This window comes from Cygnus olor, chromosome 5 (genome assembly GCF_009769625.2).
Source record: "Cygnus olor isolate bCygOlo1 chromosome 5, bCygOlo1.pri.v2, whole genome shotgun sequence".
NCBI classification, from domain to species: domain Eukaryota; kingdom Metazoa; phylum Chordata; class Aves; order Anseriformes; family Anatidae; genus Cygnus; species Cygnus olor.
In genome coordinates, this window is record NC_049173.1 from 55,892,402 (window position 1) to 55,918,521 (window position 26,120).

Sequence of the window (26,120 nt, forward strand, 5' to 3'; positions counted from 1 at the left end):
GAGGTGAGGAGCAGCGTGCTGTTCCGCCACCCCTGCAGCAGGACCAGGAGGGCCAGCTTTCCTCCCCAACGAGAAAAAACGAGAACCGCCTGAAGTGAATGTTACTCTATCACACTTCCTTCAACTTCTCTCATAAAAGATACGTTATGATAAAAGACCCAGAAACAAAGACAGCCCTATTGCTGTATCTAAATCGACAAATGACCATTTGTCTTTCCAAACGTGCGGGGAAGGTGCAGGGCGGCCTTCGAGGGCCAGCGGCTGAGAGGGGGGTGATAGTATGGGGAGCGGCTAGGCTGCGTCCCCCTCCGCCCCGTCAGGCAGCCCGCGCCATGGAGCCCCGGCTTCCCCGGGCGGCGGCCGCCCCGCCCCGCGGGCAGTGCGCATGCATGGCCGCCCGCCCGCCCCCTGACTCACCCCGGTCTGCTCCCCACCGCACCGCACCGCACCGCTCCGCTCCGCTCCGGGAGGCGGCCAGCGCCCGGCGCGGGCGAGCAGGGGCCGGGAGGAGCGCGGGGAAGGCGAGCCGCCATGAACCGCCTGGGCAGGAAGGCGAGCGAGACCCTCATCGAGATGGCCCCGTCCGCCGACGGTAGGTGCCCGCGGGGCGGGAGTGGCCGGTCCGAGGCACCGTGCCCGCCGGGCTGGGCAGGGCAGGGCCGGGCCGGGCCGGGCCGGGCGGGACGCAGCCGCCAGCCCCGTTCCGCTGCCGGGCGGCTGGCGCTGAGGGGTCGGGCCCTGCCGGGGCTCCCCGGCTGGGGCTGGGAGCGGGCGGGAGGCGAGAGCCGCGGCTCGGCCGGGCAGCGCCCGCCGCACCTGGCCGGCAGCTGGCGGGGCCTTGCGAGCCCGGCGCCGGGCTGCGAGTGCCGAGCGGGTGGGCAGCGCCGAGCCGGAGCTGGCGGTGCGGTAATGCAGCAACATCCTGAAAACTCGCACGCCCCAAATAAACCCCACGACCCTTTGGCCTAGAAAAAGTTGGTAGGAGCTATGCTTTGGCAGCAGCCGCAAAGGTGCAGCCCCCGCAGGAGGGAAGTACCACCTTTGGATCCGTGCCGGGCTTGGCAGCTGTCTCTTCTCCTTTGTGAGCTTGATGACAGCGTTTGTTTTAGGAAAAAATAAAACGTAATACCATTTTAAACAGCTTAAGCAATAGTGTACGCTCGCAGGTTTCAAAATACTTGACTGATTTGTTTCAGAGAGCTGGCAGCAAACGATGAGTGCAAAACTTGCCCAGAAGCAGCCAGTTGCAGTGACAGCGGCGATGATGTCCCAGCTGTGCCAGCCCAGCCCAGCCTTGGCCTTCCTCGAGGAAGGCCCCCGAGCTGGCAGTCTGGCTGCGGGGTCAGAGCAGGCGGGGTATGGCAGCCTCCCAGCCTGCCAGCTGTTATCCCAGCCCTGCATGGAGGCCAGAGTCACGGCCCAGAAGTGCTCGACCTGTGCTGCGGCGCTGACTGGGGGCTGCTCGGCTGGCGGAGCTTGGGACGGAAAAATAGTTACAGAACGTGTGGTAACTGTGTAGGGAGTGATGTTGGAAGTCTGGTATGTAAACTGAATCCTGTAGCTCTCATTTTTCCCATGAGCATCTTGTGGGGCTTTTTTGGTTTCTTTTTAGTCATAAACACTGAATGTAAGGGGTTTCAGTGAACAAGGATGACATATTAGCTTATACTGTACAGTAGCACATAACTGTGCATCCAAAATCATGTACCTGTTCAATTCACTTCTTAATCAAATACTTTCCTAAAACGGAAAAATAATTTCATATGGGCTGAGTAGACTTTTACAAGTTTGTTAATTGGTTGTCCAAATAAAAGTCTTTGGTTTAAAATAAATGAGGTCTTCCTTCAGTTATGGCCTACAAAAACTATCAATATGTATATATTACCTCTGGGACATCTCAAAGATCTAAACATATGCTTTGTGCTCTGAAGGAGAAGGTGGCCTCTTACACAGGCTTCAAGCCATAGCTGCCTGATGTCTGCTCACACAGTAGGGTCTGTGTGAGTAAATAGGAACAAGGCAGAAGAAAAAATAAGTGCTGCGTCTTTTCCTTAAAGACACATTAATATCTGGGGAGCACACGTGCACTTAGTTCTAGTTTACTACAGCCTTTCATTAAACTTGAATGTTGAAGAACAAGTCAGGGGAATGAAAAGCAACTTACCAGCAGCAGCAGCTAGTTGAGTGTGCAGTCTGTCTGGAGTTCACATGCCAAATCTTCTACCTTGAAGGAAGTTTTCTGGCTTCCTGTTGAATTACACCAGTATGAGGTAATAACTTCCACTTTAAAGTGTGTGATTTTGCTTTTTGTTGTAGCTGTGTGGCATCTACCTAAATATAAAAAAAATAAAAGTAAAGAAAAATCAGGAAAGTAAACTTGGAACAATCAAATATAAGTATCAAAGGAAGAACACCATAGTTTGTTGTTAGGAATATTTCTTTGTCTATGCTGTCGTTCAGCATTATTTTTCCTGCATGAGATGCTCACGCTACAGTATCTCTGTTGGGGAATACACCCCAAGACCGCAGATGTTCTGGAAGCTCACAATTGGCTCGGTGCCGTGTTTTGAGCTGTGCTGCCTTCATATGTGTGGTTCTACAAGAACATGGAACCTGTGTGGGGAGGCCAAACCAGGCTTCTCCTCTGCAAGGCAGAAAGATTATTCATGTTCCCCTTCAGTAGCAGGGGAGTGGACCAAAGCCATGGCTCGTCTTTCTAAGATTTACCTAACTGTTCTAAATTGTAATGCTCACCGAGGTGGTTGGTCATCTTGCCTGTGTTCCCTCCAAGGAAGATACCGAAAAAACAGGAGAAGCTGATGGCGTGACTTCCAAAAAGTGCTTGCGGCAGTGTTGACTTCTAGTAATGCATCACTATTTGGGACCAAATGTTACTATTGTTTAAGAGCATGTTGGTTATTTAATTGAAATTATGATTTATATTAGCAATTTAAAATCAAAACGTAGGCCTATGTTCAAAACTACATCTGTCTTTAATTACTGAAGAAATGTATGTAATAATTTCCAGTCAATTTGTAGAAACAAAGATGGGTTATCATGCTCCCACTAGACTAAAATGGAAGATGTATTAATACAAAAACTGTTTGAAAATGTATTCGCAGGTAATGAAATAAAAGCTCCAAGAAATTTGGGCATAGTTGAGAATATAAAAGGCAGGTGAGGCGATACTCCATTAGCCCCGCCAACCAACGTCTAGAATTTCTTGTGGAATTTCTTTACTGCCTGAGCTGTGTCCCTGCAGGGGCACAGTTTAAATATGTGTTGGGTATCCAAAAGGTAAACCTTGTTTTAAAAGAAAATTACAGTTTGTGGTAGGCAAGTTTGCTTTTTGGAACAGATCCCCATAGCTTGCACAATATTGCCTTGTATCTTAGTGCACGCAAAAAGATATTTTGCTGTAGTGCTTTTAATTAAAAACTGCAAACTTTAACCACTGTAGTGGAGTGGGGTTAAATAGGAATTTCACCCAGTGATTGTCAACTGGAAAAAAAGAAGAAAAGTTACAATGATTTGCCCTTGGACTGGTGAATGAGACCTAACACTTTTCTTTTAGTTCATGACCCTGCGTGTGAGAGTAAAGTCACTTTTGTCAACTTTTTCTGACTGGCAAAGTGGAGCAGCTCCAAAGGGAGCATTAAGTGCTCTCGCCTGCCTTCTTAACCCACTGGCAATTATGTGGGATGTTCAGGCCACTTTTCTGAGAGCTGGGGAATACAGCTGAACTCTGTCAACTGGAAGAGAGAACTGAACTGGTTCTGCCATCTCAGGCCAATGCTGTTTAGCCTTTATATAAAACAGGGTCACTGCTTCACCTTTACAGGACTCATTGAAAGGCAGGTTTCCAATGCATAGGATTTTGCTTTGTGTCTTTCTTTTTTTAGTAAAAAATAGGCTTTAGATCTGACTAAAATTCAAAATTATGAAAGTACATCTACAGTTGGAGGCTTGCCAGTCTCTATTGCTGGTCCATGAAATTTTATGACCCAAGTCTGATATTGTACACCGGAAAGTTTTTGTAGGTAATTCTCAAGTTACTAAACAAAATTCAAAGTTAGTTTGCTTTTCCAACTTTTATTGCACAGATAAATGCAATCTGCCTGGCATTAGTCAGCACCTGTACGAACAGAGAGCTTAGTTGAAATGTAGGGTTTTGTTGTTTGAGAGAAGTCTGTACTCCACAGAAATGAGATAACTATCCTAAATTGGAAGAGCACCTCAACAGCTATGTACAAGTCATTAATAATTACTGAGACTCAAGGAAAAAACTCAGATAAAATGTAAGAGTTCTGCTGAAAATGGACATTTAAAATTAGGCTCAGAAAACTGTTGGCAGATATTTCATCAAAAGAAATTGTTCGTGCTTACTGTCTGTATACTAATTTGTGTGTTGTGCATGTATGCACATGGAGGAGACGTACAGATCACCTAATACAAACATATTCCAAAAGTATTGGAAACATGATCTGGCACACAACACCACTTGGCACCTTTTCACATTTATGTGGCAAGGTAGTAATGCAGTGAACTTTTCTATGTGTTGTTTTATTGTTGTCTGGGGGTGGAACTGAAGAGCAATATGATTGCAGAGGTTGTGCTTTGCTATCTAGCAGTACCTCTGTACTACTAGTAGTTATGTTTGGGGGTAGTTTTTCCACAAGTGCATGTGTATAAATGCACCACAGGGATGAATGGTATTTGTGTCGTATCGCTAGGGATGCTTCTTGCAATTACAGTTCTGTAAAGGGTTTTGAGGTGTTAGCAATCTGCAGAAAGCTGAATAATATGTCAGGAGTTGTTTTTGAGGACTAATAATTCTTGGAGGGGTGTGGTTGACTCCAGATTGGGACTTGGCTACTTGGATTATACTGTAGACACAGACATTTTTCCATGATGAACCTCCTGCGTGGACCTATGACTGTTAACACGTGCTCCTTGCTTTAGCCGGATGCATGCCAAGAAGAGGTATGCTAGCAGGCAAGTTGGTGCTGTGGGCCTAGAATAAGGCAGGCGTTTGGAATCAGTGCTGAGAACTGAGTGCTCTAACTGTGCTGAGGAGCGTGGTAATCAGTAATTACCTTTGGTAACGTAACCTAATACCATTCTGAATTCACCAATCTGGGCAGGGCAAGGGATGCAACATAAATATCTGCTTAAGGGTATTTCTCCAGAACGGCTGAGAAAATAGCTTAATTCCCTACCTAAATTAATACAGTATTGTGGTAATCCAGTAAAGGGTTCAGAATCTATTTATATGTAGTTCGAATACATCCGAGGTTGTGCTGGGATTAGTCTTTTCACACTGCATCAGGAAGGGACTGAGGAGGACGGTTCTGACTGTATCAGGAGATCCAAGCAAAACAAACAGGATGATGACCAGGAGAGCTAATGAAGTTCCAAATTCATTTTTTGGGGAAGTGAGAGTATCTTAAGGTGAAGTGCAGTTTTCTAACTGGAAATCCCACGTGACCTTACTTAGCTGGCTCCCAAGGGTAAATGTGAAATCTGAGGCCTTTGGCAAGGCAGCAGAATGCCAGCAAGCCATGTGGGTAGGGCTCACGATGCAGACCTTTAATTTTCCGCACTAACCCTATATTAGAAAAGGCCCTGGGGTTTGTTATTCCAAAGGCTTTTCTTAATTATCTGGTAGGAAATCAGACAGCCTATATTTGTCCAATTTACAGTGTGCTAGAAATATACCATGTGGACAAGTAATGTCAAACAGATGTGTTTTTGAGGCCACTGGCTAGTTAGTTGTCTTGGCTTACTTGGGTCCTGTTCATTAGCTGGTGCTTACATGAGAAACCCTAAGTGCCAGCAGCTCTGGTCTGTTGCCCTGCTCATTTTGTTGGTTGGTGGGAAATGGGGTGGTGAAGCTGCCCAGTGTCTGAAATGAAGTGTCCAGGTCACAAGCAGCTGAGGCATCCTGCCAGCGGACAGCAAGGCCTGATTTTTGTGGTGTGCTTTTTACTTGCTTAGTAAATACTCACTGAGTAAATACAAGTCATATATGTTCCTCACTTTTGCAAATCCAGTCCCCCCTCTGTTTTCCCACTCTTGCCCCATTTTGAGCTCCTTGTTGACGTGTTGCTTTTCTCTTACAGTCTCTACAGAAGATTTCTTGTGCAAGGATGGGAACGTAATGCCCGTCCATAGAGCAAGCAGTGTGTTGGGCCCCCTGCTGCTTCTAGTGCATGGCGAATGCTGAAAGAAATGAGAGATTGCGTTGCTTCACTATTAAATCAATGATTTCAGTGAAAGTCGGAGCAGTGCATTAATGAATAATGCTGTGAGATTTTAAAGGGGCCTCTGGGAACACTAGGAAAGCAAGTGTGTACATAGCACCTTTTGAAGTGCTTGCCGCTCTTGGGCTGTGATGGAAAGCAATAGGGCAGTTGCCTTCTCTTCCTCTTTTCTGGAGTGAGAGGGGCACACACCTGCCATTTCCATGTATGCGCACAGCAGTTGCTCGAGCTGTTTGTCTGCTTCTGCAGTCAGTGCTGATGAAAAATGGCCCTCGACATATAAATAGTCCAAGTGCAAACAGGCACGGCTGTAGTCCTTCACGAGTTGCCAGGACTTCTGCTGGCTGGTATTTTACTAACCCTGCTTTTCTAAGGTTTATTTGCCATCCTATTCCCCATCACTTATATGCACCTAAATGCAACCCAATGTAAAAATACCTCACTTTATCCAACTATCGCTCGTCTGGGCTTTCTCTTTCAATTGCATTTGAACCCATTAATCACTTGGTATGTGCCGTTCTACAAAATGATAGGTCCCAAAAGGTATAAATGCTACCTTGGGTGCTCACAGCACATTTGATGAACTCACACAGACAGGACTTACAATACAGTAGTGGTTATTGCCCTAACCACATGAAAGGGTCATTCAAGTTCTGTGTTACAACACTATGCTTGTGGTTTTTTGCTAAAACAGATTTACACAACTTTTATTTTTTTAACCCAGTCCCTTCTAATCAAAAGGGGAGGTTTTATGGTCTTTATAAAAGGAAGGCAGCTAGGAGTAAACCTGATGAGCTAGGAGTAAACCTGATTTATAATACACATTTACTATACTAGAGATTCACAGAATCACAGAACTGTAGGGGTTGGAAGGGACCTCGAGAGATCATCGGGTCCAACCCCCCTGCCAAAGCAGGTTCCTTAGAGCAGGCTGCCCAGGTACCCAGGTAGGCGTCCAGACGGGCCTTGAATATCTCCAGAGAAGGAAACTCCACAACCTCCCTGGGCAGCCTGTTCCAGTGCTCCGTCACCCTCACTGTGAAGAAGTTCTTTCACATGTTGGTGCAGAACTTCCTGTGATCCATTTTGTGGCCATTACCCTTGTCCTGTCCCCACAAACCACAGAAAAGAGGTTGGACAAATCCCTCTGTTTGCCACACCTAAGGTATTTATGAACATTGATGAGATCCCCTCTCAGTCTTCTTTTCTCCAGGCTGAGCAGACCCAGGTCTCTCAGCCTTTCCTCATAGGGAAGATGCTCCAGGCCCCGTATCATCTTTGTGGCCCTCCGCTGGACTCTTCCCAGGAGATTCCTGTCTTTTTTGTACCGGGGAGCCCAGAACTGGACACAGTGCTCCAGGTGAGGCCTGACCAGGGTAGAGTAGAGGGGGAGGATCACCTCCCTTGACTTGCTGGCCACACTCCTTTTAATGCATGCCAGGATCCCATTGGCCCTCTTGGCCACCAGGGCACACTGCTGGCTCATGGTCAAAATTAGAGTAGAGGTAAGGACTGTATCTTTTCCAAATTGTTATTGTTAGCATTGATTTTTTTCCCATATATTCATCTGTTTAAAATGCTGCTGTTTTTTATTTTACTACCTACGTGTTGATAAATACCCGTTCTGTGCAATCACTCATTAATAATAAAACAAACGTTGTAAGTTAATATGGCCATGAAGCAGGTAATAATTGAACGCATTTTTTTCTTCCAAGGGGATCATGAAGTTCTTTTAATATGTTCCTACTAAATTATCTTGGGTTTATGGAAAATCGAATGTTGTCATTGTTAAGGAATAGTTTTAAGGAGCAGCCCTGAGTGGGTATAAAGTACTTGAAGCGTAACCTTGAGATTGAATCTTTGGCTCAGGAGTGCAGTTGTTAATCTTCGGATGATGCCAGGTGAAGTAACAGTGTTTATTTAACTTGCTCAGGAGCCAGCAGACTAGGTGGGACCTCAGTTCCCCCAGGCAATGCAGTCATCGAGCTGGGGAGTCTAGTTGGGTCGTGCCGTGATTCCCCTCCAGCGCGTGATCCCAGGCAAGCAGGGCGCAGCGAGTCTGGCTTCACTGCACAGCGGGGCTGTGTCCTGTCAACAGGGTGGATTTGGTCAATATACGCATAAATTTAGTAAATAAGTTAGTTTAAAGCCATGCTTTTCTGAGATATGGAGGCACTTAGAATAATCATTATAAAGCTTATGTGGAATGAACGATGTTATTTCGGAGCAGTAATCTTCAGTATGCATTTTTGTTAGTGATTCATTGCTGAATCAGACTCCTTGAGAGTAGGAATCAGTCAGAGTAGGTCCTAGTCGACAGTTACAGCACTAATCCCATGGAGATCTTGAGGGAGCACAGGACACGGTGCCATAAATACGGTATTGATTTAGCAATATGTAACCATGTTTTTAAATTGATTCCTCTTGTCCCATCAGACAGGCAGGCATATTGAATAATGGCAGGGCTTTATTAAGACGGTATCTTCAGGATATCCAGAAATAAAATTTTCTTTCACTATTTGGTAAGGGTGAATAACTGTTTATTTTCCCTTGTGTCACTTTAAATTTTAGTTTTATAAAATCCATATTAGCAGTATAATCAAAGAGAATTTCCCACTTCCTATCATACTGTCTCAGAACAGTTAGGTCAGTCAAGCAGGCGGTCTTCATCCATTCGTCTGATCTTAGACTTGCAGTCATACTCAAATAGATTGCTTGCTTCCCTAAATTGTGGCTACAGTGGTGCCTTTGAAAAACTGTAAGCATGTCAGCGTCCAGACCGTTAAGGGATTTTTGTCCTTCATCAGGGAATGAACAGATAAGTTTTGAAGGACAGCTTTTTGATTCCTAAATACTAATCATATTAAACTACTTCATTTAACCAATAGGTTCAAACGCGGAATGAAATTGCTTCAATTATTTTTCCTAAAGTGCTGGGTTTGCCGTGTAGAAAAAAGGAAGTGATTCAGGCACTGTGAACAAACTTGGACTATTCCAGAATGACTCACCAGTTCATTACACCCCAAGCCATTTTTCATGCTGGTTATGGAAATAGTAAGATTGCATTAGTAAAAGTACTTTTCTGTGTGTGTGTGGAGCAGACTACAGTTATCCTAACAGGCCAAATCAGTCACGGTTGGATTCTCCAGTCTATTCTCCAGTCTCCAGTTCTGAATGTTGATTTCTGTGAACTGTTTTGGGTTACTGTTGATCATCCAGGTCTGTAATTGACATAGACGTGGTCTGTAATTGTTCAGGGTGGCATACTGCAAGTTTATAAGTAGATTCCCTTGTGGTCGGGTATAGTTTAGGATAGCGTATGTTAATAATACTGCGAAATTACAGGCATAGGAAGCTCACTCATTTCCAGCCATGTCCAACTCCCAGGATGCGTATGTTTAAGGAATTAGAAATAGCTGTGCACGGAATTGTAGGGCTGTTGGAGACCAAAAATAACATAGGGAAAGCAGCATTTCCTTCAGATATGACATGTGCACGCCTATGAAAGGCCAGTAATATGAGTGAACATTGAAACTATTTTAATAGATCTTGATAATCATAGCGTGGTTCTCTGATTAATTTTGAACAAAAAACCAAAATTGCGAGGCCTGACCACAATTCGTACAAGTGAATTTTGAAGGGCTGTGTATGTTTAGCAGATGTTGTCATTCCTTTTGGTGTGCTGATGGTTTTAGATCTTTTTACATAGAGCATGGAGTGTTGAAGAACAAGGCAGTTCCCTTAAAGATGCTGGTTTTATCGGGGTTTTATCAGTATATATCGTTGTACTCCACCTTTAGATAGGAGGATGCAATTTCTTGAATGTGTTTTAAAGGCATTTTCTTGGGTAGGGGAAATTATTAATGTCCTTCCTGCTGCCGATACAGGGAAGTGACATCCTTGCTTCTGTTGCCCAATTAAGTGCCTGGACAAAAGGGCAAATGCAGAGATTTCAAGAGGAGCCTGCTCTGTGCTTTCTGCCTAGGTCACGGGCCTTTGTCACTGCTTGTTCATTTGCTTGGTTATTGGGCCCTTACTGTAAAGGGTGAAGGATGCATATTAAATGGATTCATGTTAGAAGTGGATTGTCCTTAAAAAGGCTTTTGGTTCTTACTGAAGTGTTTTTTCCTTTTAAAGATGACATTGCGGTTCTCACCAAGTTCAAGCTGTTGCAGTCAGAAGGTATTGTACTAGCCAGCGTCCCGCCTTCCTTCCTTTTGTCTGTGCCCTCTGTTGCTTTTTTTTGTTTTTAAAATTCCAAGTGCCTCTTGGAAATCAGACTTCAGTTTATTTGAATCGCTGATGTCACACACAGGCCATTTTTTTTTGCAGTGGGATTTACAAGTCGGTTTTTACTTATCCTCTTGGCTAAGTGCTAGCCTGGCATCTGCATTCGTAGTGCTTGTTGCAGTTCTGCGTTGTGGCTCCCTTACACCTTCCTACATGACATGGACATGCATTTTCTTGTACTGCTGTCTAGGAACCTGCTTATATGTTGTTCAAGGAGCAAACATTTAAGTATGTTGTATTTCTCGGCTTATGTTTTGCATCCTCTTTCTGCCTTCTTGTGTGCTGCACCTGCGTTAACTCAGTTTTATTCCCCTGGATTAGAGCTACTGAGAGGATTTCTTTTCATAAGTTTATTAGCTATGCTACTAGAAGAGCATTTCCCAAGAAAGCTCATAATCATGCTTGTTCCCATGGTTCAATTTTCACAGCTACAGAAATCATAATCCAGAAAATACAACCGCCAAAGCTGTTGTAGGCTGCGGAGTTGGTTCAAGTCCTCTCAGCATCACTGGCAAATTGAACGCCACTGCTCCGGGGATGAGGTGCCAGGCTGCTGCTGCCACGGAAAGTTGGGTGCTGAAACCCTTGGGCCGTTTGCCTCTGGGCCCTGGGCTTGCTACCTTAAGCCAAAGCTCCAGCAGCCAACCTGCTTTCCTGCCTGATGGGCAAAGCAGCCATCAGAGTGCCGTGGTGGTGCTGCCTTTCTCTTGTTTCAGCTGTTCTAGGCAGCTGCCAAGTTTGCGTATGCTTACAGAGCCCTGTATCAAGGTAGAGCCTCTCTCCAGGAATATCCTTGCAGAAACAGTTTCTCAAGCAATTTGTTCTGGATATTTTGATAGTGGCTGTCTTTTGAATAAAGACTGCGGTATTCTTATGATATTCTCCTGTTTTGTACCTTGTGGTTCTCTTGTGTTGAATGTGCTGTTTGGGAAGTAACCTGAGTTCACTTCTGTGCTGAAGCTGTTTCTTAATGCTTTTTCTGCGTTTGATGTTGTCTTGGAGCATAGTCCCTTTAGCATTTATGATAAATTTGGGTAGGAAAAATGAGCCTAAATTAGTTACTTCCACATGATTTAACATTGGTCTCCATGCTGCTGTCAGCATATACAAACACCTTTCTCTAGGTGTGTAAATAAAACTTATCTTTTCAAACTACAAGATACCTACAAATACAGATTGTGCAGGCATGTTTTCCATTAATGAAATAGCATGCAACAACTCTAGGTCTAGTATAATGAAGATGTTTCTGCTGTTATGTATCATTATATACCATTGACCAGTTTCTCATCACATCAGATGTAAGATTAAAAGTCATAAAGACCATTATTTCTAAGCAAGCTTAGATACAGCTTGAGAGCATTTTTTTCTCTTTGTCTCTGTAGTTTATTAAAAACTTTTGAAGAATATTTTTTATTCTGCACAGATGTGATTTTTGACAGGAAGTATTTGCAGCCTCTTTTTTGTTGTTGTTGTTTTTAAACAAATAAAAAACATAGGCTCCTGTTATTTGTAGGAATAAAGTAACTGTAGTTGTCTGAAAGTGCTCTGGTCTAAGCTGTGATATTCTGTCCAGTCTGAGCTACACCCATTGATGCTTTCTTGCTGTTTGATGGAGAGAGGAGCATGATAAATCCTCTTCTGGAAGAAAGAGGCACCTTTATTAGATTCCTGCTGTAGGCATTGATGAGCTGCTTACAAAACCGCTTATCCTTTTCCATTGGCGGGGGAGTTATTTAAATGACTGCTCTGTCTGATCAGCAAGGAGATGGCTGTATACGGAGTCTGCTTAGAGCAGGAGCTGAGCTTATGGGCTCGGAATTGATCTCCAGAGGAAACTGTTGACAGAGGAGGTTCAGAGCCACAAACCCAGCCAACCTCTCAATATGATTTAGGTATTTAAAGATGCTCAGTATAATTTCCCCTATCGTGTTAACATTAAGTAGTAGTCTCCTTGGCAGACTGACTTTTCTGTGGGAAAGGCAGAGCTCAATGCTGCTGTTAAAATTAAGGAACTTTTTAAACGAGCTTTGGTAACTTAAGTTGATATTCTTGATTCTATCATCATATCTCCATTATGTGTCTTTAATCATGAGCTTTACCATCATACCATTAATCCCTTAGAAGCAGAAAACAATTTCTAGCAAACAACCCCAGAGATAACAGAACTTTGAGAAACAAGGCAGCAAAGCTCCAGGTGTTGGACCCTCATTAGACAGTAACTCATAGGACATTTGAGGCAAGAAAGAATTTTATCCTCTCAAATACGCGATTCATCTGGATTTTGCTTGTCACAGTTAGAACTGTTTGTGCGACTGTGAGGTTACAGCCAGTTGGTACAGGCTGAGTGTCTTGTGTCTCAGGGTATTCTTTTTCCCTTCAAAAAATCATTTGTGAAGGTTTTATGTAGCTGAATATCACTTTCCAGCTATTGCTTTTGCTTGTTCATAGTTCCGTGCCTTCAAGTTTCTCTTCACTTTCAAATACAAGGGTATTTTAAAAGGCATGTACTTATATGAATGTTTCTTTGAATATTTTTTAGGGGAAGAAAGCAATGGACCTTTATGTGAAACGCTTTCAACTGCAGGATCAGAGGTCCCAAGCAGCTCAGAGGTAAGGTACAGTACAGGTAGCATTAACACTCTGCTGGTAAAAAGAGAGGGGAACAGTACTGTGAAAGATGAAATTACCTTTGGAAAATAATACTGCTGTTAGATTCTCTCATATGTACATTTTTATCCGTGCACGTTTGTTGTTTTTTCTCCAGTGTTTTGAAGGAGCAAAAGCAAACAAGTAATGCTGCTATTCACTTAGTCTTGTAAGAGACTGCAACACAATACAACTAGCAGTAGTGGAACAGTATGGGGCTTAACAGTGCTCCCAGTGTCAGTCTTGAAAGAAGAATCACATATCGCAGTGTTTTGGTAATTGGAAAAGCATAATACTCTTCCACAACCCCAACACTTGGTTTTATACTACGTGCTATGCTACTAGGAAATCAAGGCACTCTTACACTCCTGTGCTCTAGGTACTTTTTAATAATGCAGCTGTTTATGAGAAAGCCAATTAGAAGAGTTATAAAAATACCTCTTCCTTGCAAGAAATGCAACCCAAAAGTTGGACAATCCGAAAAGCATCAGTTACTTGTTTTTCACAGTACCTCATTGCTTAATACATAAAGTACGCAGTATCTTACATACAGGTGTACGGGTACTCTTCAGTTAAGAAATGGATCTAAAAAGAATATTGAAATTACGTGATCTTGAAATTAGTGTTTTAATTTCTGTTGTCTGATTTCTTCTTTGTTATTGTATGTTTAAGGAACATAGGAAGACTTTTAGCTAAGAATAGAAATAGCTGCTCTGTTGAAATATGGTGTCTTATGTTGGCTGAAAGCATTCCCCAGAAATGATACTGTTGAATTGAACGTTGACAAAATGTAGTTCTATTGAACTTCGAAAGCATAAAACATTTCCTCATCTGCTTTTAAGAGGCAAATTTAGAGATGATCCTGTCAAGACAAAACTCCAAGTTCTTACATTACACAGATGTTTGTCTTGCTAGCACATGCAGCCCGATCATCCAAATGCTTTTATAAATCTACCAAGTTCCATCTTAAAGGACTGTTAGTGTGTTCAGTCTGGTACCTCTCCATCTATTGTGTGATGGACATCTTTTTCTTCCAGAAAAGTTTTGAGCAGACAATATCAATTACTTTACTGAACCCAGGCTGATGCTATCTCAGGTTACAGCGTATGAATCATCATACTATGATAGGCAGCAGTTTGGAGCTGATTCTGGGTTCGTGTTGAGTGTCACTGTTTAGATGAAGATGACCTATTTCACCAGGGCCTGAAAGAATTCACTTCATGACTTCAGCTGTGGGAAAAGACAAGAAACATGGGAGGAAGGGTGTGAGAAGCATTATGTGTAGGGGCATGGGATTTGAACCTTTTTGAAAGGTGGAACATTTATGATTCGTAGGAAAGGAGGCTTTGGTCTTCAGGGTTTTCTTGTCCAGGGGGTAGTCTCCTTATGAAAAGTAGGTCTGGTTATTCTCTCAGAATCTCCTGTTGGTAAAATCATGCTGCATTTTTCTCTTTTTTACTTCCTTACACAATTATTTTTTCTTAATTTGCTCTTAAGTATCACAAAGAAATATCCTAGCATCTCAGTAGTTGACTTTAATTTTCTTCCACTCTCTCCTTCTAAGAGGAGACAGCATACTTGGCTTTAGATAGTTTGTTTCTTCAGGTCAGCTGGTCATCTGATGCTTGCTTACATTTAAGTTAACACTTTCTCTGTGTTTCACATCATCCTACCCCACGTCCCTTAACACGGTCTCATTTACCGAACTTTTGCTTTCTATGCACTAACATGGCATAAAGTTACACGGTTGCTTTTAATCTTCTTGCCCAATTTCATGCTCTTATCTGCCATGACAAGCTTAGTTCCTGATGATTAATGTCCTATATATCCAGGTGAAGTCTATCCTTAAAGTGTTTCCATGAATTGATTCCAACAGTAAGATAGCCTTGGTTTTTTTCTTATAATGCTAATCCTTTATCTTGATATGTCATCTCAACTTCACTTTTCTTCTCTACAGACTGGAAGAATTTCCTTTCCCTCAGTTTGTTGATAGCCTGTCTTTGTCATCCTTAATGCATTCCTGTAGGAGTTGAGTAGGGTCATCAATCCTGGCCTGTGAGAAAACCCGTGCTGTCTCCTCTTTCTACAAAGACCCCTTCAAGCTCAGGTGGATGTACTTTGTTCTTGTTTTGGCCAATAGTGCATTTCTCTATTTTATAAATTTACTCTGATGACAGATGGGTAAATGTCTTGTTACTTAACCATGGACTTCAATTTATATTCCTTTCAACTGGGAAGTATTAGCACTTGACGTCTTAAAAGGATTTAATTCCAGCGATATTAAAACGTAAATGGAATTGATTCATAAAAAGACTAATGGAAAAGATTTACCTGAAATTACATTCTGGTCACAGCTAGAGTATGCTTGCATTGTCTTTTCTTTTGGAAGAGAAAAAACATAACTTGAAATAACAGTATACTTCTGCTCAGCAGTTGGAAGAAAAAGCTAAGGCCTTGATGTTGGTTTAGCAGTGGAGAGGGCAAAAAGATATTTAGCTTCAAATATGTAAAAGAGAAAACATCCATAGTTCATTGGCATATTTTTATCTTTTGCAGTTTATACAGTAATCTGTACATAAGGAATTATGCAAGTAAAATTTAAAAAGGGGAAAAACAGTCTGTCATGAAACCTGCCAACGCATATAGAAAAGTCAGATGAAGTTTAGGATTCAAAAAGCAGTCATGTCTCCAGCCAGCAATGCTTTTGGTCCTTCCTCATAACTTTGCATTTGTGCTTTAATCTGCTTTCCTAATTTTACTGCATGGTTGGTTTTTTTCCTCATCTGCTTCTTGAGTCTCATTTTTCTCCTTTGCTCAATCTCCCATGAGGCCAAAAGAAGCAGGAGCACTTAAAGTTCAACAGTCTTCCATATTAGAAGCTTCACAGCATGAATCATTTCTAGATGCTTGGTCATGACGGGAGGCAAGGAGATTTCAGCAGACTGCAGAGGGGGAAAAAAGGGACATGATAGGGATGTTTTTGTGTAGGCACTGCAAAGGAGACTGCTTCCAATTATGTCATTGTGAAATCAGTAATTCAGACAACCACTCCTGTTAGGGATAGATGACTGTCCTAATTGAATCTTGAAGTAGAATTTACTGAATTAGTCTTTATAGAGTTCCTGTTCCAAGAAATAAATGCCTCTGATAGTCCTTTCAGGCAAATTGGAAAATGAATGAAATAAAAACTGAGAATCTGTTTTTCTTCTGTAGTTTATGCAGAGAGAGAGTATACTATGGGACAATTCTGTTTAATAGCATGTTATGTGGGAGATTGAATCACAAGATAGTTTGTAGTTTATTGACATCTGTAAGAGGCATTCACTAAGGATTATTTGTCTGCTGTTCCAACTCCCTAGTGTAAAGTCACTTAAAATATGTGCAGTGTATGCACGTGGACCCTGAGTTCCTCACCCTCGCAGTTGGTTGTGCTACTTTGCATGAAGCTGTAGGGCTGTGCCCCAGTCTGGCTGTAAGAAGTTAGAAATTCTTTTTTCACAGCTATATATTAAATCTTCTCCTTTTCTGTTAATTTCACACCAACAAAATGCTCACTAAAAATTCTGTTACTCAGTATTTTCCATATTGTAAGTTGATCATGAGAAGACCTGAGAACAAGCAGCTGTTATTCAAACCAGGTTGTTAGCAGAAGTAAATTGGCATAACTCCATCAAATGTGTTAAAGGGATGTATTCTACCAAGATTAGCGGTATGACGCATGGATTTTTTATTTTTTTTTGAGAGCAGCAGGTGCTACTGTAGCTTCTCTAGCTGATTCCAAATGAGTTGATTTTTTTCTGGAAAAATCCCACCATCATAATGTACATTACTGTCATTCTTGTTCAGTTTTCAATGCAAACCAATGGATTTTTGAGTAGAAAGAAAAAAGAAGCACTATTATTAATATCGTGGAAACAGACCAAATCGGTTTCCAAGTCTAGTTGGACATATGAAAAGGCTTCTTTCAGGTGTAACTACAAAACATATTCAGAGGAATATCTGAGAGAGAATATGCTAAAGCCTTCTGAGAGAGGATTGCAAAGTATGAAGGACCAGCTGAACACTGCTACCACTAGTGCCAAAGTGTTTTACTTACTGGCTTTCATCTGAACGAAGTTGGACTATTTGAGTGTTCCTGAAAGCACTGCTTAGCTCTCGTTCTGAGGGCTATGTTTTATCATGGTAGAAGCCCTGTTGTACAGTACATAAACTTTGGCATATAACAGAAAAGTGGTCTCTCTACACCAGTTTGAATGTGTAAGAAAAGGTATGCTGACTGTCAGCAATTTTGAAACACTTAACCCCCATGACTCGAGTTAATTCATTTCAGACAATTGTACTGACAGCGAGAGTAGTTCCCTGGTTTAACAGAAAAGCAGTTGACAAAATGCATAGGAACATACAGAGGGTTTTTAGCTAGACTCTTCCAGCTCTATTTTGGCATTTCAGTTTACCAAGATTTATCCTTGAGTAAAGCAGTGTGGGCAGCTTAGGGCCAGTGGGTGGCTAAAGCCTGCGCCTGCATCTAATCACACACAAGGTGGGAAGCTGTGAGTGGAGGGCGCGCAGGAAGGGGAGGTGGAAGAAAAGCTGAAGGATGGGTGCTGGCTTGGACAGGGGCAGGTCGGGAGTCTCAGGGAGTCTCTCACTTTCACAACACAGTCCTTCTTTTCCTTTGCATCATTTACACTGGTCTGTTGTGATTTTTTTTCAGAAGCAAATCAAAAGATCAGTGTGAGAACTTACTAACAGAATCAGACACTGCAAACCATTATTCTTCCCAGTAGTGAAGCCTGATCTCAAAATCCCTTGCTCAAGCATTCATATAACCGTGGGCCAGGAGCGCAGATAGCTCGTGGCCATGTCTTTGTAGGATAACTGCTTTGTCAAGTCCTCTGTGGTGCTGGCGGTCCTATCACCCAACCCACGTGTGGAGTGTGGCCAGGGGATGTGGCAGCACCCCGCAAGCCCCCGGGCAGGGAAAAAGGGAACACACGGGTCTGGTACAGTGCAAATCGGGGGGGGCCTTGCCTGGCTGTGTATCAAAAGGAAGCTGGAAGTCCTCGCAAATCTCACTAGGGATAACCAATACAGTTACTGATACATATTTGCCTTGTCTACACTACGAGATTCATTATTTGTCTACTTGTATCCATTTTTGTTCAGTGTGTGCATGGTGTATAGTTTGTGTTGAAAAAATAAGTAGGCATCATATTTGTTCTGAATGCAATTGCAGAAGTCTGTTGTGTACATTTTGTCTGATGTTCAAATAAGAAGTATTGCTAGAAGTTGTTCTTTATCAGTTTGTGAACTGCGGTCTGTGCCAGGTTGTTTATGGACTTGAATTTTTATGATGGACATGATGAGGAATACTGTATAGCTTTTATTAAAAGTAATTCTTAATGTTTTAAAATCAATGCTGGCCATGTAAAAGTCAATGGCAGTAGGCTAGCGGCCCAGTTGATCTGAGGAAGTAGAGATCTGCTTAAACTTTGAACAACTGGACTGAAAATCCAGCTGTCACACAGAATAGCTTTGCAGCAACTTAAACCCGAAGCTACACAGTTTTTCCTGAAATAGCCTTTTATTTTAAAGCATCCTTTGCATCATTGCTAACAACGTTATGTTTTTCCCGTGATGCCACTGGCAGCAGGGTCTAAGCAGCACTGAGACTACTTTACTCATCCCTGATCATCAAGTGGTAAGCAGTAAGAAACATTCATGCTTCCTTGCATGAATTTGTGTGGCGTCTTCTATTACCATATGCCAAGAAGTCCCTCACTAAAAAATTTTCCAGTTTCCGGGAAGCCATCCTTTGAAAAACAATTGCTTTCCTAGCATATGAAAATGAATGGGGCTTTTGAGTCTATTCCTAGGCAATGGCTCCATGAGCACATAATGTGATGGCTTAATTGAGAAATTCAAAGTGATTGAAAGGGTTCAAATGGTGAATAAGAGACAAAATTGAAAAGTTAATTATTGGTGGAGAAAACTGGAAAGTTTGCTTTTTTTGACTGTTGTTTTGGGTTTATGGGATATAGGGTGTTCCGACTACGGTGTGACTAACAAATGGGAGATCCCTTTTTATGATGATAATCTGCAGGGCTTTGAGTCAGCATGATACTTGAATGTGTTTTAACCAATCCTGGCATCATTTGAAATGTTGCATATTTTTCTTATTGTAGTAAAAATAATAAGGAAAGGCCCAAAATATCCTTTAACTGAAATTTTCAGATATTATAATTGTGGTAATTATCAAATATGTCAGAAGACTTGAAATCTCCATTATTTTATGGAGAAAAAAAAATATTAACTCATTTAACATAACTGGAGAAGTACATGCTGAGGTGTATTCAGATTGCTTGCTTACATTGGGTTCTGGTGTCTTACATTAACACATGCTCTCTTGGCATCCTTTTTATTTTTCTTTGTTCTATTCTTGTTTAATTTGTTCTTTTGTCCAGAAAGACTTTTACTGCGTATTCAGATTTTAGTGTAAACATCTTGAGTGTCTTAAACTGCTTTGAAATGTATGTTTTCGAGCCTTCAGGTTTTATTGTAGCTCAAAATTAAAAGACAAGTGTGCTAAAGGTGCAAAAATAGCTCCCTGAAGTAGGTGGGGCTTTTCTTGTTTCTTTTGGTGGCAAAGGTTATGGTTTTGAATGCAACTGTGTAGCTTGCACCAAGCATAACTGGAAATGGTGTTGAGTGTGTTGTTAACGCGCTCCTTGGAAGCGGTGAGCGCTGCAGCTACCTGGATTCCTCCGAGGAAGAAGATGGAAGAGAACTTCATGCCGAGTGCCTCTCTGGTCTGACAGCAGCTGAGTTCACTGTGCAGGAACTGCAGAGGAGTTTGCTTTTTTGATTTTCACTAGAGTGCCTGTGTATATGCAAATGTTGTGTAAATGCTTTTACAGGAGCTTTTTTGCTCTTCAACTTCTATCGAACAGGTATGTTTGGCACAGCAGGATGTTACTCAGGATGTTTCTCCTGGAGCTGTCAGCATGTTTGCTGCCATGGAAAGGGCTGGGGTATACGAATATTCAGCTTGCAGTAGGAATGAGTGTGTTAATTTTGTTTTTAAGCCACCGAGTGTTGCTTGCCCTTCCAGGTCTAGAGCTTTTTTCTTGTATTTTGGTTCACATTTCATTTCCTTACGTTTTTGTGATTTTTTTCAGTATTCTGGATTTTTTTTTCCTGCAGTGGGTTGTTAATTTATGAATTGCCTAATTGCTTTATAATGTAGTCATACTGGTTTGTTACGACGTCTGCAATAAAAACTGATTGGGTGCATGATTATCTGAGGTTAAATATACATTTGCTTTGTAAACTGAAGCTTGTAAGGAAGCAAAATATTGCTTGTTTTGGTTTTTCTTGTAATCTCAGGAAGCTTTCTTCTCTGATAAAGGAGTACAGTTAAACACCTGCTAGATATGCTGATGGGGATATTATTGACATGATTGCTTAGAATGCCCATTACTCATAGCTAGAGGTAGTTCATTGTGCTGCATGTTTTGGATTAGTGCTGTTAAGCAGTTTATTGCTGAAATGACTGCTCTAAACGATCTTTCTACTCTGAGATACAAAAAGCAGAAGGTGATGAAAGAAGCTAACCCCTGAACCTCCAGCCCCAATTCTGTAGGGCTTGACCTTTATGAAATAGGAAGCTGGAGGTTGTTTGGGAGGTGCATTTCTCAGCGTAGGCCCCTAAGAAAGCTGCAGTTTTCTGACAGGTTAATCTGAACAGCATTGCTCTAATCAGAGTTCCTCCATCTTTTAACTACAGATATGGAGAGGGCTGGGATATTTAGTAGTGGGGCATATTTGGAGGAAACTCCATAAAAGCGGAGAGTAAGCCTAGCAGTGTGTAACGACATACATTTCTTGTTATGTGGATGACCAGAAATAGAAATCCTTCTGAATCCTGTGTAAATACGAGGGATGAAATCATTCATGCCTGGTATAATGGCACCTGAAAAATATATTTGCTTTTCCAGATACTATAAAACATGAGAGTATTGAAGGAAAGATGACTGTATTAACCAAGGTCAGGTACTTGTGTGTTTGGGTGGGTGAGTAAGGCTAAGGAAATATTTACTACAGTCTCTCACTCAGTTTCAATCCCAAGTTGTTTCTCTGAAGCACTTTCTGTTAGGGTTTCAGTGGCTGATGCCACAGCCAGCAGCTTGCTTTCCCCTCTGCTGTTAGTGGTGGCTGCCTTGTTTGCTTTGGACCTGCAGAAGCGTATCTGAACCACCTGCGGGAGGGAGGTGGCCAAGGCTTATTCATGAAGTATTTGGACAGTATTTAATACGTGCAGAAGTTTTAATGGATTTGAGTTCAGAGCATGACCACCAGCTGGCATTTATGCACTCTACCCAAATCCATTTGGGCAGAAGTCAATGTGATACTTTTGTCTTAAGCTGTGCTTTATTTGTTTCCCTGCTGATGTTGTAGTCTTTCCGGCAACCTGTCCTGTCTGAGTCAGAAGTTCCTGCTGCAGGGCTGCAGTTTGCCTAATGCCAGGACTGCAGTCCGGTTACGTGGGTGGTTGGTTGGTTAAACATGGTCCAACGCACCAACCTCGGGGAGATGTCCAGACGGAAGTTAACAATTCTGGGATCAACTATTAATATTAATGTAATCCCACATGTATCCAGTTAATTTGCACTTACATAGTTAGGTGAAAAGAAAAATTAGCTCTTTATGCTAGACTGTTACAGTGTTCAATTAGTTGATCTGTCCAGATGCTCTGAAGACACTTAGCTCTTACAGAGATTATTGGACTATTAAAACTGAAAAGTTCCTAAGGGAAAATGAGTATTTCTTATAAATCTGCTTTGTGGCTGATAGTTTTATTCATTTTCTGGAAGCCCTGGTAAATGCCAGACACTGGCAGTGATGCTTTCTAGAGTCAATGACTTAGGTTGGAAGGGAGCTCTGGAGGTCTCCTTGGCCAACCTCCCACTCAAGGTGAGGCCTTGAAACTTGGATTGGGTTGCTCAGCTGGGGCCTTGCTTGGTCACGGTGTGCTATCGCTGAGGATGGAGATGACGCGGTCTCTTTGGGCAACTTGTTGTACTTGTTCCTGCTCAGCCACTCCCTCAAATCCAGTAGGAATTTTCCTTGTTGCAACTTGTGGCTGTTGCCTCTTGTGTTTTCACCATATGCCTCTGAGAGGAGACGAGCTCCATTTTTTTGTTGTAATTCCTCATTGGGTATTATTCAGTTATTCAGAAGCTTCTGCTTGCTATCTGTATTGCGCTGAGAACCGTTCATTTGGTTACTGGTATTACAGAAGATGCACATCACAGACTATCTGCTGTGATGAGGGATAACTTAATAACTGTAGGTAGCCCAAGATGACTTAGTTTGAACACAGATCTGAAAAGAGCTGTTCAGAAGTAAAATGTAGTCATCCATAATGTTTTAGAATTCACAAATACAACCAATGCAAATTATCAGCATTTCAGGTACTTCAGCCCTTTAAGTGCACATTTATGCCCAGCATAGCACGAGCATATAAGACTGATCTTTCTTTCCTTGTGAAATCCAAATGGAGAGGAATAATTTATGGGCTTAATAGGTAGGCTTGTCATTATCCATGATGAATAATTCTGTGTGCAGAAGGAGAACTGCTTAGTTGTCATTCTCAAAGCAGATCCAAAGCTGACTACTGCACCTTCTGAAATGCTAGTCGGACCTGTAATGACTGAGCTGGGCTCTGATACATCTTGGAAAACAAGCAACCTTTGAAAACACTAAAGATAAAATATAACTCTAGTTTTTTGAAATGATCTAATTATAATTATACTCCCCAAATAATTGAGACATTTATTTGGCAGGAGCTTTTTTGAAGCATATTATTATTATTGATTTTATTTGCATATATGGCTTTGTTGTTCACTAGGACAAAGTCTGTGTGAGCATCCCTCTGCCTTTATACATGGGTGGTTGAGGTAGCCTGATTTTTATGATGATCCCCAATATTATACATCGCTAGAATGCAGTTTAGGGTTCAGTTATCTGCAATGTTGAATAATAGAAGTACTAGTAATACTGTTTAGGTTTCAGTGTGGCTTTATGTACTAATCAGGTTAATCTAAACAGCTGCAAGTTATAGTCACTTATTTTTTACAGACGAAACTGTAAGCACACAACAGAAAGTGCTGTTCCTTTTCTTTTACTGGATTCCATGATTTTTGTGGGCATCTTAGTCTTGCATGATTGTATACTGCATTTGGAAGCAAAAGCGTTTTCAGAGGTAGCTATCCTGATTTCAGTTCTTAGGAAGTAGTCTGTCATAATTGGTCTGCTGTAAATATTTCTCAAGGAAAAAAAAAAAAGAGAAGCAAACAAAAAACAACAGAAGAATTGCTATAGAGAGAAAGCAGAGGATTGCAGCTTTTTCAGGAAATAATTTATTTTAGCTGTGTTACTCTGACTTGCAGCTTCGTAGCTCCCAAAAGTGCTTCGTAGCTCCCAACAGACTGGTATAGCTTCAGAAATACGGGAAGTCTCCAGAATGCATTTTTGCTTCCAAATGCATTGTTATAATAGCAACATGCATGCTCCATTCATTAGCTGGAGCTTTTACCTTTGCATTACATTCAAAGAAACTTTCTTACTGGTCTTTTAAAATATGCTTAAATGTCCAAATAATGGCAATTAGCATTTTCAGAGTTATTACTTTGAAATACCTGAGATTATTTTCAAAATGAATGTCAGCACAGTTCTCCCTTTAATAAAAAAAAAAAAATGGCCATCCTGTTTGTGGGTGGTTTTGCTTTTTCTAGTACCTGGAGGCTTCTTCTGGCTTGCTTAAGGCCACAGACTTCTCTCTAACTTGAGGCAGGGGGTACTGCTGGAAGCAGTTCCACTTGGGGTCTTGGAGAGGAGCGGTGTGCTTACTAACTACTTGTTGGTTATTCCAGCAGAGTGGAAGGAGATATAATCTGTTCCTGAAGCGACGTCTCAGGGTAAAACAGTGATGAATGATATTGCAAGTGGCTTGGATGGCTGCAGTAATAACATGCTTCACTGTGTGATGTCTTCTGTTAACTGGGAGTTCACAGTCGCAAATATTTTGTGCTTTTTCAGAGAACTTTTTCACATGCATCTTGATATGATTTAAGAGGGAGCAGACAGAGACATATCTCCCTGAATTACTCTTTTTGGTTCCTACTTGAATAAAATGAAAACCCAGTTTGGTCCTTTATTACTAAATGTCAATTTGCTGATGGATGTGATCTAACAACCAAAAACCAAAGCTTCCTTAGCATGAAGTCAAATTTAGTCCAGGGTTCTAGCTTCTAGAGCGAGCACTTTGCTATATGAGCTTCTAATCTTTTAAACAATTTGCTAGAGCTAAATACGAATAAAATAATAAACAATATTACCTAATATTAACTTTTTTAGCAGAGTGAGGCAGTAGTCTTTATTTGCTTAATATTAATTGTTGTAGCTTACTCACCAGAAAAGATCATCTTATTAAACCAATATTCTGGCATGCCGATATGAATGAAAACATGAAGTTTAATTGATCTGTTAGAATATTAATTTTCCTGTTGCATTGATGCATTTTATTTTGTTATTTTTTTCCTCAGTTTTGAAATGTAACCCCTGTATTGTTTATGTGCTCATTTTGTCTGTGATCCTTGCTGGGACATATTTCTCTGTGGTGGTTGACTTTTTGAATTTTCTTATGTAGAAGAAAATGCATGGAGCTTACTTCTTGCCACCTGCTTCAAGCTGATGAACTGTGCCCTAGATTGCTTTGGTGTAGAGTGGCGTTCCTACTAACAGCAGAAGAAATCGCTTGTGTTGATCATTTGTGACACATTCTAAGAACTGTGAAAGAATAAACGATAGCAGTTCACAGGCGTTGCTACACTAACATATATATTATTTATTCTTCAAACCAGTCATTTACATGTAGTGTTTGTGGATATAGGCAGTTAATTTGGAAATAATTTTAGCTGCATATAGCCCTTGTTAAAACTTGCCCGAGTGTACCTTGAGCTATGAAGAAACGGAAAAATAGAGACAATTAGAGGAAACTACATTGTCTTCTGTTATTTTAGAGCAACAGCAATACTTGATTTTTAATTATATGCCTATATCTTCCACAGATTGATAAAAGACATCAAAGCAAAGATTCAATTTTCTTCAGGGATGGAGTCAGGAGAATTGATTTTGTTCTCTCCTATGTGGATGATCTTAATAAAGAATGGGAAAAAAAGCTGGTAAGTTCGCTTTTCTGAGATGTTCCTGATTCTTATCTATCCTAACCTGAGTATCAAATTGTGCAGTCTGTCACATCAGTACACTCAGCTGGAATTGAACTTTGTAAAAACATTTTACAGAAGCCTAAAAAGCTGTTCTGTGTACAGAAATATGTGCAACTTGGTGTTGTGCTTTGAGACTCAATTTTACTAGATTTTTGGAGGCTTTATTTCCTGAATTGATCACTCACCATTGATTAAGGCTGCTCAGTATATCATAGAATCAGCTTAATGCCAAGTAATGCAAATGATTTTGCTTTCTTGATTTAACAGTCTAATAAAAACTGAGGCTTTGGTGAAACTGTATCTGTAAACAGTGTTAAATGAAGGGAAGTTTCTTCTAAATAAACAAAGCATTATCCAAATGAGAAGTAACGATAACATTGTTTATATATTTTATACAAATGGGCTGCGTGTTGATTATTCACCCTTGCCTTCAGTTAGCAGAGAACTAGATCCATGCAAATATCCATGTAATTTTCCTTTTAAGACTTGAAAACTTTTTTTGTTGTTACTCTGAGTAAAACAAGTGCAGCATCTCCTCTTTGAGCTTTTGCCTCTGTTTGATTTGCTCTCTACATATATCCTTGTTGTTCTAGTAAAATATTTAGTGTCTTTGACAAGAGACCTCCTGTGG

General features: G+C 41.4%; 1 protein-coding gene and 1 long non-coding RNA gene across 14 annotated transcripts in view; one reads left to right on the plus strand and one right to left on the minus strand.

The window, feature by feature from the left end:
• LOC121071320 overlaps positions 1-26,120 on the minus strand; it is a 375,849-nt gene that overhangs the window by 171,072 nt on the left and 178,657 nt on the right. For both annotated transcript variants that reach the window (XR_005820526.1, XR_005820527.1), the window contains exon 5: positions 2,165-2,331. This is a non-coding gene — a long non-coding RNA (uncharacterized LOC121071320). The remainder of the gene's footprint in view (positions 1-2,164; positions 2,332-26,120) is intronic.
• ANO5 (anoctamin 5) overlaps positions 366-26,120 on the plus strand; it is a 54,983-nt gene continuing 29,228 nt past the window's right edge. For 2 of the 12 annotated variants that reach the window (XM_040559542.1, XM_040559546.1), the window contains exons 1-5: positions 389-592; positions 10,401-10,445; positions 13,093-13,163; positions 18,850-18,900; positions 25,331-25,444. In XM_040559542.1, the coding sequence (XP_040415476.1) occupies positions 532-592; positions 10,401-10,445; positions 13,093-13,163; positions 18,850-18,900; positions 25,331-25,444 (342 nt within the window). In that variant the 5' untranslated portion in view covers positions 389-531. Of the gene's footprint in view, positions 593-10,400; positions 10,446-13,092; positions 13,164-18,849; positions 18,901-25,330; positions 25,445-26,120 lie in introns of all 12 variants that reach the window. The other 10 variants (XM_040559543.1, XM_040559554.1, XM_040559544.1 and 7 more) reach the window with 7 other exon arrangements.